General features: G+C 36.7%; 1 protein-coding gene across 2 annotated transcripts in view; it reads right to left on the bottom strand.

Annotated features, from left to right (window-relative positions):
- LOC134839065 (uncharacterized) overlaps positions 1-14559 on the bottom strand; it is a 53481-nt gene that overhangs the window by 4286 nt on the left and 34636 nt on the right. Inside the window, exons 3-4 of one of the 2 annotated variants that reach the window (XM_063854476.1) lie at positions 9362-9566; positions 8579-9078 (exon numbers count right to left, since the gene is read on the bottom strand). In XM_063854476.1, the coding sequence (XP_063710546.1) occupies positions 8837-9078; positions 9362-9566 (447 nt within the window). In that variant the 3' untranslated portion in view covers positions 8579-8836. Of the gene's footprint in view, positions 1-8578; positions 9079-9361; positions 9567-14559 lie in introns of those variants that run through there. The other variant, XM_063854475.1, reaches the window with a different exon arrangement.

Raw genomic sequence — 14559 nt, 5'->3', positions numbered from 1 at the left:
AAAAATTGACGAAATAATAGAAAAAAACTAAGAAAAAAAAAGTTTTTTTTTCCCTGTTTTTTTTTCGTAATTTATCCTCCAGTCCGCTAATTTTAACTATACAGAGATGCATTTGGCGACTTGTACTCTAATATTATGACCCAAATACTTGTCTTAATTAAACTTAAAACACCTTAGTTTGCCGATTACGCATGCTATAAGAATGCAATATGTCGCGCGTTAATTATCCCAAATTAACCAAATTAGCAGTTTTCAAACCGCTGTGACTTAAAACAATCACAAAAAATCTTTTTTAAGTTGAGCTCAGAGAAACAGTATTTTTCAGATGGTATACAAAATTCCGCTAAAAAAACTCAGTTGAAAAGTCAAAAATTGAACGAATAAAAAAGCCGCCTCAAGCATAAATTTTCCGCACTTTCTTCGGAAGTCGGAACAACAATTGAAGAGAAAACTTGACTAACAATACAACTATTGAATAAAAACGGTACATTCAAAAATCAAAACGAAGTTAAGCAATAGTTTTTAACCTGTTTCTATCACTACTCAAAATCTAGGCGAAATGGAGATAACAGGTTTACTTTAAAATAAATTTATTTTAAGTCAAATATAAGTTTATGAAATAAACAAAAACGTTTCGGCAAAGTTAAATGGAATAGTAAATAGTAAGTGAGGTTTTGATTCCAAAATCTTTTTTTTAAATTTCAGAGACCTTAGCCAATTGACTGACTCCACCGACCGAGGATATTCGTTTTCCGTCAGTCTTGAAGTTGGTCTTTCTAAAGACAAGCTACTCGAGCTAATTTATAACTCATATTTTCGGACGGTATTTTTCGATGAAACTGATAATAGTTCAAATATTACTCAAACAAAGAAAAATTAGTGCTACGAAAAAATGTTGCTAAAAATGGATTGAAAAAAGCAGTTTTTTGATGAAATAGAAGTTTTTTTATCAGTGCAAATTATTATTTAATTTCACTGCCAACTGATGCAGTTCACTTTCAGTACACAAGATTGAGAATAGCAATGTTCCTATCTACCAGATCAACACTCATCACAACTGATCAGAAATCACGAAACGATCTCCCAAAACTATCGTGATGACAACTCTTCTTCCAAACCAGAAAAAAGAATATGCTCGCAAACTGTAAAGAAAAATCACCATCATCCATCCTACACTACAATAAAGAACTTTGAAAAACTAATACTCTTTAAACCCCGGATGGGTGGAACCAGATCGAAACTAGTATTTATCATTGATTATTATTATGATTTTTTATCTCTATAAAATATCAAATACTAACCAATCATACTCCATCAAACTAACAACCTATTCATTTGTAAAGTGATGAAACTACTTGTAGTTTCAACACCAGAACAATTTGAATTAAACTTAGAATACAGTTGTTCTCATTCTGAAACTAACCCGCGTAAACCGGTGTACACTAGATCTATTGAGACTAGGAGATATAAGAGTAAGATTAAGATCGGTATTAGACTAAGAAGTTGCACGAATCTATCCGGCCTAAAAGAAGATAGCGTGACGAGCAGACGAAGTATTTATCTGAAATTACTCTATGAGTAGAGTACAAGATACAATACTCAATCTGACATGGTGACTGATTATTCGAAGGTGAAAAAACATTTGGCAAATGTAAAAGAACGTCAAGAGAAATTAGATCAACTAAATATTTAAGAAAACGAATACAGTTTTGATGCAAAAAAGTTCGAGGTCTTTTCTCAAGATTTTGCTGCTCATTGCTGGGAAAACATCAAAAAGCCATTACTGAAAAACTCATCGGAAACAATAGCTCTTACACTTTTTAAACCTTTGGAAACAATTTATTATTATTATAAACCTCGGCCTCAAGTGAAAAATGAATATCCGCTGTTTGAAAGATTAGAGGGTCAATTAGCATGGCCAGTGAGGGTGTCGCAATCACATTTATTGCATTTTCATAGTGGAGACAAAATATTCAGCATTTCAGCTTCTGGAAGAGAAGTTATAGTTTCTCAATTGGTGTTAAACACCGAAAGAAACGAGCTGAGCATGAAAGAAGATAAATTACAAAAAGCAAGTTTCATTTCTGATCACCATATCGAATACTTGTTTGTTATTCCTCATATCTCTTTTATAAACCTGAAGATTTTGATTCTGGCCGACAATCATGTGCTAAGTTTTGATATAAGCCAAAATTTGTTCGGTTATACAAAATTTAATCCCGCAATTCATCATTTTCCGCTTTGATAATACATGTCGGCGAAGTCGTACATTATGCTCTTTGGGACTTTACGAAAAAAATTATATTATTACACAGACAAATAAGGAGTCAGTCAAGATTATGTGCCACTCAAAGTCGACTGTTAAAATGTCTTGGGGTTAGGGATAAATTGAGTCTAGAATAACCGAGTCCACAATTTAATTTGAGGTTTCGAAAGTTGCCATTTGAACCCAAGTCTGCAACCAATACAAACCATTGATAACACACAGTTTTTTGAGAAGTGGGGGCTAAAATAAACCCTAATAGTTGAATGAGGCCCTCTTTTGCAGTAAAAACTTTTAGCTGTTATTTTCAGTGTTGTTTTTCAGAACAAAATTGCTTAGTTTCAGATTCTGGTTCTCTTAGTTACCTGCCCCTTATGATACCGAGTAGAAAATTTTCCATATTAAAAGACACTTGAAGAGTTAAGCATCATCAAAATAAATGGATCAAAAAGAGGGAAATAGTTAACATGATCCCTGATTTCTTTTTTACCTAAAATTTCGAATCAACAGCATCCGTCGCAGCTGTCGGCTGCCTGAAATAATATTAGGCCTAGTTGATGCGGTGTGGCAAAACTGCAGAATGGGATGATAATTTGGCGCCGCAATTGTAGACTCAAATTAATGTAGGCTACAGCACGCGACCAAAAACCGCTGGTCAGATAGGTTACCACTCAACCTATTTTGTGTACTGCATCACAGATAATAATGGAATTGCCCGTTTGGATTCGCTGGCCGAAAATGATAAACTGCAAAATATCTTGAACATCTCACAAGATGAACATAGAGTGAAAAATATCGACTGTCTTACTCATGTAGGAGATAATTTGATCATTTGGTCACTGGCTACACGCAGTTTAACGATTATGGCAGGCAAAAAGTTCTGCTGTGTTGTGCCTATTGGATCCGAGCTCGACTGCTTCTCGATTCCTGTATTAGGCGAAAAGGTTCAGCTCATCCTCAAAGTCAAGTTTAAACAGCAGCAGCAGCAACAACAAAAACAAATTAAAGATGACAATCAAAACGTTTTTATGGTGAGGCAGAATTAACTGACAGAACTCTTGGGCTATGAAGTTTCAAGAGACATCACGAGCGCGCAAAAACAGAAACAGAAAACAAGGAAAATATGAAAAACGAATCATGAATTAAATTATTATTTAAGCCACGTTTTTATTTGTTATAACTTGAATTTCCAGATTCACTCTTTTTGTAATAATTAGATAAGAACTTGCTAATCCCGCCAAACATAATCTACCCACACCCCCCAGGGGCGGATCTAGGATTTTTAGATCCTGAGTTTCTGAGTTCTCCCATTTTACTATAAAGACCATGTTTTGACCAAATTTTCTACGCCGCAGGCAAAATAAAAAAAAGGTGCCAAAAAAGCGTTTTAAGGGACTTTTTGGAAAAAGTTGACCAAAAAATCGATTTGTTTTGGCGCGCACTCTCCCTTCGAAATAGGATATATTGGCGTCAAAGGAGGTTTTGGTAAATTTTTAGGGTTAACCCGCTAAAAATAGATAACTCAAAATACTACAAGGGATACCCTCTGGGTTTGCAGGGGGTCGAATCCCCGAGGAGGGGCTTCCCATCCCACCGAATTCACTACTGCCGCCCCAAAAAATAACAAAAAAGAATACTTTTTGAAAACCTTTGTTTTTTCGACTATTTAAAAATGAGGAGGACTTTTGTAATCCGGTGTGTTTTAATAAAAGATTTTCCTCGGAAAAGCAGATACCACAAATAATCATCAGAATTGGTCAAGTGATGTATAATATTAAAGCGCTTTTAATCTTGACTCGAACAAATTTAAAAAGTTTCAATATTTTTGAAATTATTGTCGAGAAAAAACCGTTTTAAACGTTCGATTTTCTTTCAAAATTTTTGCAGACCTATGTTATTTTACTGTCCACTCGGCTAAATGCTAGGCTTTCTTCCGATCCTTTTTCACGCCAGGAACAAAAAAATTGTTTCTAATTAAAAAAAATTTAATTTGTTTTTTTTAAACACGGTCATAACATTCTGTGCTCCTTGCACAGCAGTAGGCTTTTTCATTATTTCTGTTTCTTTTTGAAATTTCAAAATTTTAAGGAGGTCCGCTTCAAATTGGTGACTTTTTTTGGAAAGTTCCCTGCAACTCCTCTGCAGCCAGTCTCTTTTATTGTTCCGACCATTGAGCATGTGGAAAAACATACCCTTCCTTCTGTGTTTTAGGGTTTTTGTTTTGCACGTAAAACCAGGCACACAAATGATCATCGGAATGGGTCAAATGATGAATATTTTAAAGGATTGGAATGACAAACATTTCTCTGTAAAAATGTTTTGCCACGAGAAAAACATGTTTGAAGCTTTTGAATTTCAGTCTCATTCAGAGCTATTAAAACGATCGAGTAAAATTCGTTATCTGGAAAATTAAATTTAAAAAAATAAAACGTTTTTATCTGAAATAAAAATATCAGCGCTTCCTAGATAGAAATTTAGCTTAACTTAGCGCTATCTAGGCAAAATATTCTTCCACCAAAATTTTTTTAATTCTGTTGTGAAATTTTTGTTGTTGTTTTTTTTTCAAATTTTCTTCTTTTTTTTGTTTGTTGTTCAAGTTTTTCGAAAGAATGATGTCAATAAAGGCTAATTCAGTAATTTACTGCACGTTTGTTTATATTTTTTACCAAACCACGGGCAAAATTACTTCGATTCGTGTTTTTTTTGTAATTTTTTTGATGCAAAGGTCAAACATTCTATGCTATTTTCACAGCAAATGCTAAATTTTTCTCGGAAAAGCAGAGAACACAAATAATCATCAGAATTGGTCAAGTGATGTAAAATATTGAAGCCCTTTTATTCGTGACTCGAACAAATTTAAAAAGTTTCAATATTTTTGAAATTATTGTCGAGAAAAAACCGTTTTAAACGTTCGATTTTCATTTAAAATTTTTGAAGAGCTATGTTATTTTGACGTTTACTCGGCTAAATGCTAGGCTTTTTTCTGATCCTTTTTCACGCCACGGACAGAAAATTGTTTTTCATTAATCAAAATGAATTGTATTTTTAAACACGGTCATAACATTCTGTACCCCTTGCACAGTAATCGGCTTTTTCATTATTTCTGCTCTATTTGAAATTTCAAAATTTTAGTGAGAACCGATTCAAATTGGTGATTTCTTTTAGAAAGTTTCCTGCAACTCCTCTGCCGACAGTCTCTTTTTTGTTCCGACCATTGAACCTGTGAATGAACATATAATTCCTTTTGTTTTGTGTTTTAGGCTTTTTGTTTTGCAGGTAAAATCAGGCACACAAATGATCATCGAAATGGGTCAAATGATATATATTTTAAATGATTGGAATGAAAAACATTGCTCTGAAAAAATTTGCGGCAACGAGAAAAACATGTTTGAAGCTTTTGAACTTCAGTCTCATTTCGAGCGAGTAAAACGATCGAGCAAAGTTCGTTATCTGGAAGTTTTAATAAAAATTAACGTTTTTATCTGAAATAAAAATTTCAGCGCTCCCTAGATAGAAATCTAGCTTAACTTAGCGCTCTCTAAGCGCAAAATTTTTCCAAAATTGTTATAATCCTAATGTGAAATTTTTCTTCAAAAAAAAGTTGTTTTTTTTTTCTTGAAATTTTCTTCATTTTTTGTTTGTTGTTCAAGTTTTTCGGAAGAATGATGTCAATTAAGCCTAATTCACTAATTTACTGCACGTTTGTGTATACATTTTTTTATCAAACCACGGGCAAAACGACTTCAATTAGATTTTTTTCTTAAGTTTTCTTGAGGCAAAGGTCAAACATTCTATGCTACTTTCACTAATCGGGAATCCTTTTTCTTGTACATTCATATAATAATTTCATATGTTTGTTTCAAAGACAACTTGATAAGACTTTGTTCCGAGGAATTTTTCTGCCAAAAAGTTTTGTGCTGCAGCCAAAATTTTAGTCAACCTATCAAAAGCATATTTCGATGCTGTTATGTCAACCTATCAAAAGCATGTGTGCATATTTCGAGCTGTTATTAAAAAAGAATAGTCCTTTTTGTGCCAACCAAATTTGGCCCAAGTTAATAAATTTTGAATGTATGTCTGACAAAAGTTTAGTTGACAAAAAACTTGGCAACCAAAATGCAATGGGCAAGAGAGGTAGCCCACTCCTTGTAGTTTACTGATTTTAACATCTAGCTAAAATAGAGTCGGACAGGTCATGAGTTTCAGGTCATGAGCCAAATAAAACAAACCCTATATAACTCAGCAATAAGCCCCAGCAATAAATCACTGTCTTTGTATCAACGGTACACTACAAAACCAAGTCTGCTTATTTTCTCAAAAATTCTAACTGCTCTTTTTGTACCAATTTCAACATGATTAAACATTTTTAGTAGGAAAAGTTATGAAAAATATTGTGAATAAAAAAAATGGGCGGAAAGTGCTTGTAATGTTTTTACACTGCAAAGGCTCAAAGATAGCGGTTGATTTGCACATAACTCCGAATCGTTGCATTTTTTAAGAAAAAAAAAACACCCACGCTTATTTTTCGTCATTTTGAACGATATTTGGATTAATTATGGCACTTGGGGCGTACAAACGAAAGGTGAATCTTGAAAATTTTTGTTTTAAGAAAAATGCAAAACTAAAAATTAGGTGCTTTGTCTTGACATGCGTTAAAATTTGTATTATGCGTTAAAATTTGATCTTATGCATATTTCGATACTGTTCTTTGCCTATTTGTCAAGACAAAGAACTTAATTTCAAGTTGTGTATTTTGATAAGAACAAAAGTTTTAAAGATTTGATTTTTTTTGCTCCCTAAGTGCCATAATTGTTTCAAATATCGTAGAAAGTGATGGAAAATGTGTGCGAGTCTTTTTTCTCCAGACAATCTCAGATTTTGAAGGGAATTTTGATGTCCTGAGTTCACCTGCAATTGTTTATCGCGAAGCTATGAAGTTTTGAAAATTGCCAGATTGCTCAGTTTGCGAGGAATTAAAAACGATATATTTTTTTTCTATTAACACTTAAGCTGCGAATTGATCGCCGTCGCAAAATTTGTTGCAAATTGAAATGAGGCATGCTAATAATTGTTACTACTTTCGAAGAAAGTAAGGAATAAGGTAGTCGGTTAGGTTATTTGACCAGAACAATGCTCAAATATAGTTCCCTATAGGGCTCGATCCTCAGATTTCTGTAGTTCCAGAAGGAGTTCGATCACTACTACACTATCGTGGATTAATGAATAGTGTGAAACGCTCACAAATAGACTAACGTGAATATAAGAGCGCAGTGATACATTGATGCTAAAAGTTAATTGCACGTTATTTATGAGTGGCAAAAAATTCCGAACCATAGAGTCGTTATTCAAATGAGGCAGGCTAATTGGTCTTATTAATTCCAGTCACGATTCATAATTTTGAGCTTAAGATTCATAGTTTGTCAGTATTTCATGAAACAAAAACTATTCGAGACCAGTTTATGGACAGTCAGAACATTCAGGAAGTTGCCCTGATATGAGCAGTTTTTTTCTAATTAATAATTTAATGTACGCTTAACGCAGTGCTAATTGTTTCGTCTTGCGAAGAAAATGACGGAATATTTGTTCTCGGTATAGTTTTTCTCCGGACCGACTTCGATTTTTGAACTAGCCATTTCTGAACAAAAGATTATACTATCTGAAAAAAATGACGTGTTGAGCACATATTTAGAATGAAATTCAGACTGTGATCATTTTTTGAAATATTAAGGTGGTCTAAAAATTGCCATTCGATTAGGTTGGGACATCTAACGAGCGAGAAACTAAAGCGTGCTATTAAAGCGTGGGACAATTTCGTGCTATTAAAGCGTAATCGGCAACTAAATACGCTCATACAACGCTTCAAAATGAGTTGAAGCCAGTTATTTGGTGTGATTAATAGGTTAAGAAACAATAAGAACACAGTTTTGTGCTTGGCATAGCATATGAAATTAATTAATTGAAAATTCGAGAAAAAAGTTCAATTTCTTTTTCTTTTTTTTCAGAAAGTGTTCAACAATTTTTTTCTAATTAATGGTTTCAAAAAATATTTCAATTTAATTGAAGGGTAGCTGAAATTTTTAGAGCTTTGTCCTGACACGAACAGAAATTGGCGGACAAATTGGCGGACAATAATTAATGGAAACTAATCAAATAAGGTGCAAATTTGATATATTTTTGTCAATTATGCCAGTAGCTTAAGCACAATTTTTGATTGACTCAAAACATGCAAAAAATGATGCCTTTAGGACCTTATTAAAACTGCATCATATAAAAATGTGCATAGTTTAATTGTTGGAAGCAAGGCATATTAAAAAAAAACTAAGAATCCAGCTCTTCATATGTTATGGTACTTCTTTTTAGTAATTCATGAAATATTTGAAAATTGGTTATTGTTTACGGGTTGGTAAGCGCAAAAACTTCTTATAGTTGAAAAAACTTTTTACACGTAACTTAGATACAGTTGAGAGTTTCAAAATTTAAAGAAGGACAAAGCAAAGAACATGTATGAAAGAACGTGCAGAAAAATAGGAATGGAAAAAGAGTTCAAGGAAATTTAGGTCAATAGAAAAGAGTTTAGAGAATGCTGCTCGTTTTTCTGATCTGAGGCGTCACGGGACCCGATGGTCTCCAGGGTTTTTTGGACTGCGATGTCGATGATCGGGATCTCATCTGGGACCTGGAAGCTACTGATGCTGCTGATGATTTGTTTCCTTTTTTGGTTGACTCGGCCGTTTGCTGGCGAGACTGGACTGCAGACCTGGCTGTGATTTCAAGAGTTGAGGTCAATTTGGTGGCTCGTGCCAGAGCGTCAATTGCTGGGAAAAGATCAACCGGATTAGACAAATGAGAGAAGGTGAACGATATGCATGGAAATGAAGTGATGGCTGTTTGTACAACGTTTTAATGATTTTAAACTAAATATAGTTATTATCAAACAGAAGAAAAATTTGCAAAAATGTTTAAAGCTCGCAAAAAAACATTGAAGTAACAAATAAGTATTGGTAGATTTTTAACTAGTGCAGCATTCGGAAACTCAACTTTTAGTTCTAGTTTGGTGTGAACTGAATGTGAAGGATAGAATACTAATACTCAACTGACCTAAAGGCAGCATGGCAACCATTGAGCCGAACATCCTTCTATCGCTGAAGTTCATCTGGAACAGTTCGTCGTGTCGCATGTCATGCAAATCCTCCTGGATGCGCTTTTCCAGCTCATTCTCAACTACGTCATAGTCAGGCTGCGTAATCTCGTTCACATACTCTAGTGCTTCGGCTACTCGGATTTTGAGTACTTCGTCAGTCACCTGCAAAAATACCAAAAGTTATTGACAGCAAGTCAATATTTGAATATATAATTCGCTAAAACTTTCGAAGTATAAGAAATTTCATCAACGTTGTAACAAAAAAATAACCCTCTACCCCTATACTGTAAAAAAAATTTATATAGCTCCCTTGCTCTGTGAAAAAAATCCCAACTCAGTGAAAACCTTACAGCCTCCAACCTAGTAAAAAATATAGCCCCTTCAGCAGCGGATCCAGGGGGGAGGGGGGGCGTCTGAGGGCGGACACTTTTTTTCTTCAGGAATTTGACCCCCTGCCGACCCAAAGGGTCCCCCTTCTTTGTACTTATCTGAGATATCCATTTTGGTGACATATCCTAAAATTTTTCTAAGGGCGCCTTTGGCGCCAATATATACTAATTTTGAGGGGGGAGCGCGCGCCGAAAAAACGCGATTTGTTTATCATAATTTCAAAAAAGGGCCTAAAAACGCCTTTTTTTATACTGTTTTTTGGAAAATTTGCCTGCGGCGCAGAAACTTTGAGCAAAACAGAGTCAATAGCCACGGGAAAATCAATATGGTCGACCTAACAGAAGGGTCGACAAAATTTTCATTGTCAGTGGCTATTGTTTGCTAGGGCTAGGGGCTATGACGGCCCATTTTTTCAAACTGTATAACCTTGCCTCTGAACCTCAGGCAAAGTCTTCACGGAGTTTAACCGTGTAGTAAAACTGTATGTATAAGTCACACAGGCTCTGGGTCTTTCTCATTATTGCCCCTCCAGCCTAGTAGCAAAAAACTTATACCCACTCCAGTTTGTCAACTTTTAATTGATTTTAAAGCAATTTTGGTTTTCCATTCGAAAACTCATTCATGCAAAAGTGCATGTATGTTTTTGTTGAAACTGAACTAGTATTGAACTAAATACTGAACTTAACGGATCAAGTTAATATCCCCCCCACAAATAGCTCCTCCACTCCAGCGCTTAATTATTAATTTTGCTAAACGCTGTGTCACATAGTGTTCATTTAGTTCAACTTACAGCCGTCAATAAACTGTCAATCGTGGTGCTAATTAATCTATTAGCAGGTGCTGTCCTTGGTATTGTCTGTCACCCTTGGATAACCTTTAGAGTCACTCTTAATGTTAACTTTGTGAGATTAAGTTGATTATCAATTGGAATTTACGTATTGAACAATTAACCTTTTCAACATGGCGCAGCCAGCAGTCTCAGGTGGTGAGAAAAGTCCACTGGGCATTACAGGATTCTGGCCAGCGAAATGTACTGAACCGCCTATGATGTGGGAGTTCTGGATTAACAGATTCCAATGGGGAATGGTGGCAAAGCACTCAATCAACTCGAAAAACTACTGCTACGCAGCGACTCTTACTTCAGCCCAAGTTACCGCTTTACCCGAGGAAGTTGATGGGAAAAATTGCTTGGAATTGGAACAAATACTTATTTCAAATTTGTATTTGTGTCTAGGGGAAAAGGGGCAAGACAAACTACACAAAAGACGACCACATCTGGATCTTTCAACGGTTCGTTACCCGAGGATGTTAGACGTACTGGAAACGGAATTCAAGAAGGAAAGGAACGAAACATACGTGACATTCCAGCTTCTCTCTCGGAAACAATTCATCAATGAAAGTCTGGAGCAATTCCATTCCGTTCTGAGCGGACTGGCAGCCCGATGCAATTTTGGAGTGTTGGAGGATCGTATACTCAGGGATGTATTCATTGTAAATATGAATAACCGCGAAGCACAAAAGGAATTGTGCGGGTCAACGAAAACACCGGAAGAGGTTTATAGGATCGCCCTCTCGTATGAGCGGGAAAACAAATATGCCTCATCTTATGTTGGCACGGTATCTGTGGGAACCCAAGGATCGTCATCAGGAGGTGGAATCCAGATCAAAACAGAACCGGTCGGGACGATACGAGGAGGATATCGTAATAACCGTGCAAGGTGCCGAGGCTCATATCAAGGGCGAGGCTCAAACCGAGGGGGAAATTTGCTCCAGAACAACCGATGCCACAACTGCGACCAACCGAATTTTTCAAGAGAACATTTGGATAGATGTCCCGCAAAAAGAGTCACGTGTAAGTTTTGCCATAAAATTGGACATCTCGAACGTACCTGTAGGGGGAAGCGTGGAAATCAGCGAGGACGGGGAGCAGTAGGAATGATACGTGAGAATGCAGACGATACACATCTGGAGAATTCGGCGGATGAGGAAGCGTCCCAACACGCAAGTTCCATTGGATGGGTTAATAAGAATCCAGTGGTACATTCGTTGGACTCGAGTAGCTCAGATGGGGATTACATGGTAATGGCAATAAAACATAAGCGATTCACGGAATTAAAAGTCACTGGGGCACAGTTGCCGATTAGAATAAATGTGAAATCTACTCGTGTGTGGATCGACAGCGGATCTCCGCTCTCAATTTTCACCATCGGGGAACTGAGAAGAACCCTTGGAGCTTCGGGGATAAAACTGGGCACTCTCTCGAAGGAGGATAATTCATTTCGAGATTATGGGAACAATCCACTGCAGATGATTGGAACAATGGCCGTAACTTTAGAATCCAATGGCTGGAAGATCAACGCGAGAATAAAAGTCATCGGAGGTAACCGCCCATCGATAACTGGAAGAGACCTGATGCCTCAGCTAGGATTACAGTTGGTGCAGCAATCACCAGGGGACCAGATAATGTCCATCAATGAGGTGGACAAGGAAACAACGGTGCAAGAGGGGGAGCTGGACTCTTGGCAAACTTACTTCAGTAAGCAGTTTTCAAATCTTTTTAATAGGGTAGGAAAAATAAGAAATTATAAAGTCCAAGCTGATTTTTTTGAAAACTTCACACCGGTACAACAGAACGGACGCAAGTTCCCATTTCCTTGCAAGAAAAAGTAGATACTGAAATCGATAAACTACTGAAACAAGGTCAAATTGAAAAACTGACTGAATGCTCGGATAAATATTTCGTATCCCCAATCGTAATAACAGTAAAAAAAGATGGGTCTGTAAAACTAGCGCTCGAGTCAAGGGAACTAAATAAACAAGTGCATAAGAACAAACACCAAATGCCGAATATTGAAGAATTAATGGACACAGTGGGGCAAACGATCAGCGAGAAGAAACCAGGGGACATTTTTCCTACGACGATGGATCTAACTTACGCGTACGGTCAACTGCCGTTAAGCGCTGAAACGAGTGTACAGTGCAAATTTTCTCTCATCGGAGGTCGGTCAACGGGTACGTACCGGTTCAAAGCCGGATTCTATGGTCTGACTACAAAGCCAGCGGAATTCTAGCGCGCAATGGATTGTATGTTCGCAGAATACCCGCAGGCACTTGCGTTTATCGATGATATTTTGGTAGTAACCAAGGGAACCGCGATTGACCATATAGCAACGGCAGAGAAAATTCTTAAAAAACTGGATCGGGAAAATATGTCGCTAAACCTAAGAAATGCAAGTTTGCCCAACGGGAATGCGAGTGGCTAGGCCACAAAATTACTTCCACCGGAATAACTCCATTGGTACGAAAAACAGAACCGATAGAAGCATTAACGCCGCCGCGGACTCTAACGCAGTTAAAATTGTTCATGGGATCAATACACAGTCTTCATTAGTATTTGCCAGCGTTACCTGAATCGTCCGCGCCGTTGCGACCATTATTAAGTGAAAGCAATGAACACATTTGGACCCCCGAATGTCAGAATGCGTTCAAAAATCTTAAGAAACAAGTGTCTAACATTGTTGAACTGCGACATTTTGATATTCACAAGGATATTCGTATAGTGTGCGATGCAAGTCATAACGGGGTAGGTGCCGTACTCGAACAATTGGGACTGGAAGGGTGGAGACCGATTTCGTTTGCTTCACGGTATCTTAACGATGCGGAAAAGAAAATTCAACGAAAGAATTGGAAATGTTGGCAGTTGTGTGGTGGGCTGAATATTTCCGAAATTACATACTGGGACGGAATTTTTTAATAGTGACCGATCATAAAGCTTCAATCTCTCTTTTGAATGAAAATAATAAGAAAAACAAGACAATGTTTAGCCGTTTAACGCGTTGGTTAGACCGTCTCTTTCCCTTTGATTTTCAATATGAACATAAACCAGGGGCAAAAATTGGGCTGGCAGATTATTTATCACGTCATCCATGTAAAGAAGCAACGCCAATTAGTACGTACGATAATATGTTTACTGTGGCGAAGATAAACTTAATACGTACCGCTCTCGGGTTCTATAGTAGTAGTGCGTCCAGGGGATACAAATCATCCAATAATTCATCCAAGGGACCGCATATCAAAGCGGAAAGTAAGCAATCTATAAATCTTTCGAGTTTCGTCACGAGATAAACCGGTAGAGGGCGGAAAGCCATGCGAACGGGAATCGACCAATCAGAATCGAACACATGACTTAAACCGACGGCTAAGCAATATTCGCAGTAAATTAGTCGGTGCTATTACTCAATCAAAGAAAAGTTGTTCAAATTTATCAAATATAAAAATCCAAAATTTAAAACCTCAAATCAAAATGGACAAAAATATGAGGAATGGCAGAAATTCTTGCAACAACACCCGAGTTTAAATAGCAGCAGTGATGAGATAGAAGATTTATCACCAAATAACGTATCTTTAGAAGCCATAAATAAAGAAACTAATTCAGTCCGGACAAACACTACCCTCTCGTTACCCTCGCATTCAAAAGTGACGCGATTCCATCCGTGGATCCGAATTCAATATGCATGTCAATTATCCCTCGTAATTGCAAGATTGTAAACAAGATTACCGCATTACTTGACTTGTTTAATCTAAAATTCATAGAGTTCAATTACGTTTCTGACCCCCAACTGAGCGTGATTCGCGATCTCATAGTTTCAAAGAATCCTAATATTCATGAAAAGGTTCCTGCTATGAAGCGTTATTATTCACAATTTGTTAGTGACTTCAAAGAGAACGTCGTGTGGATGGATGAAAAACTTGTAATACCGATGAA

The sequence above is a fragment of the Symsagittifera roscoffensis genome, chromosome 2 (genome assembly GCF_963678635.1).
Source record: "Symsagittifera roscoffensis chromosome 2, txSymRosc1.1, whole genome shotgun sequence".
NCBI classification, from domain to species: Eukaryota; Metazoa; Xenacoelomorpha; order Acoela; family Convolutidae; genus Symsagittifera; species Symsagittifera roscoffensis.
Note: the sequence above shows the minus strand (reverse complement) of the source record. Positions and strands in the feature narration are given on the sequence as shown.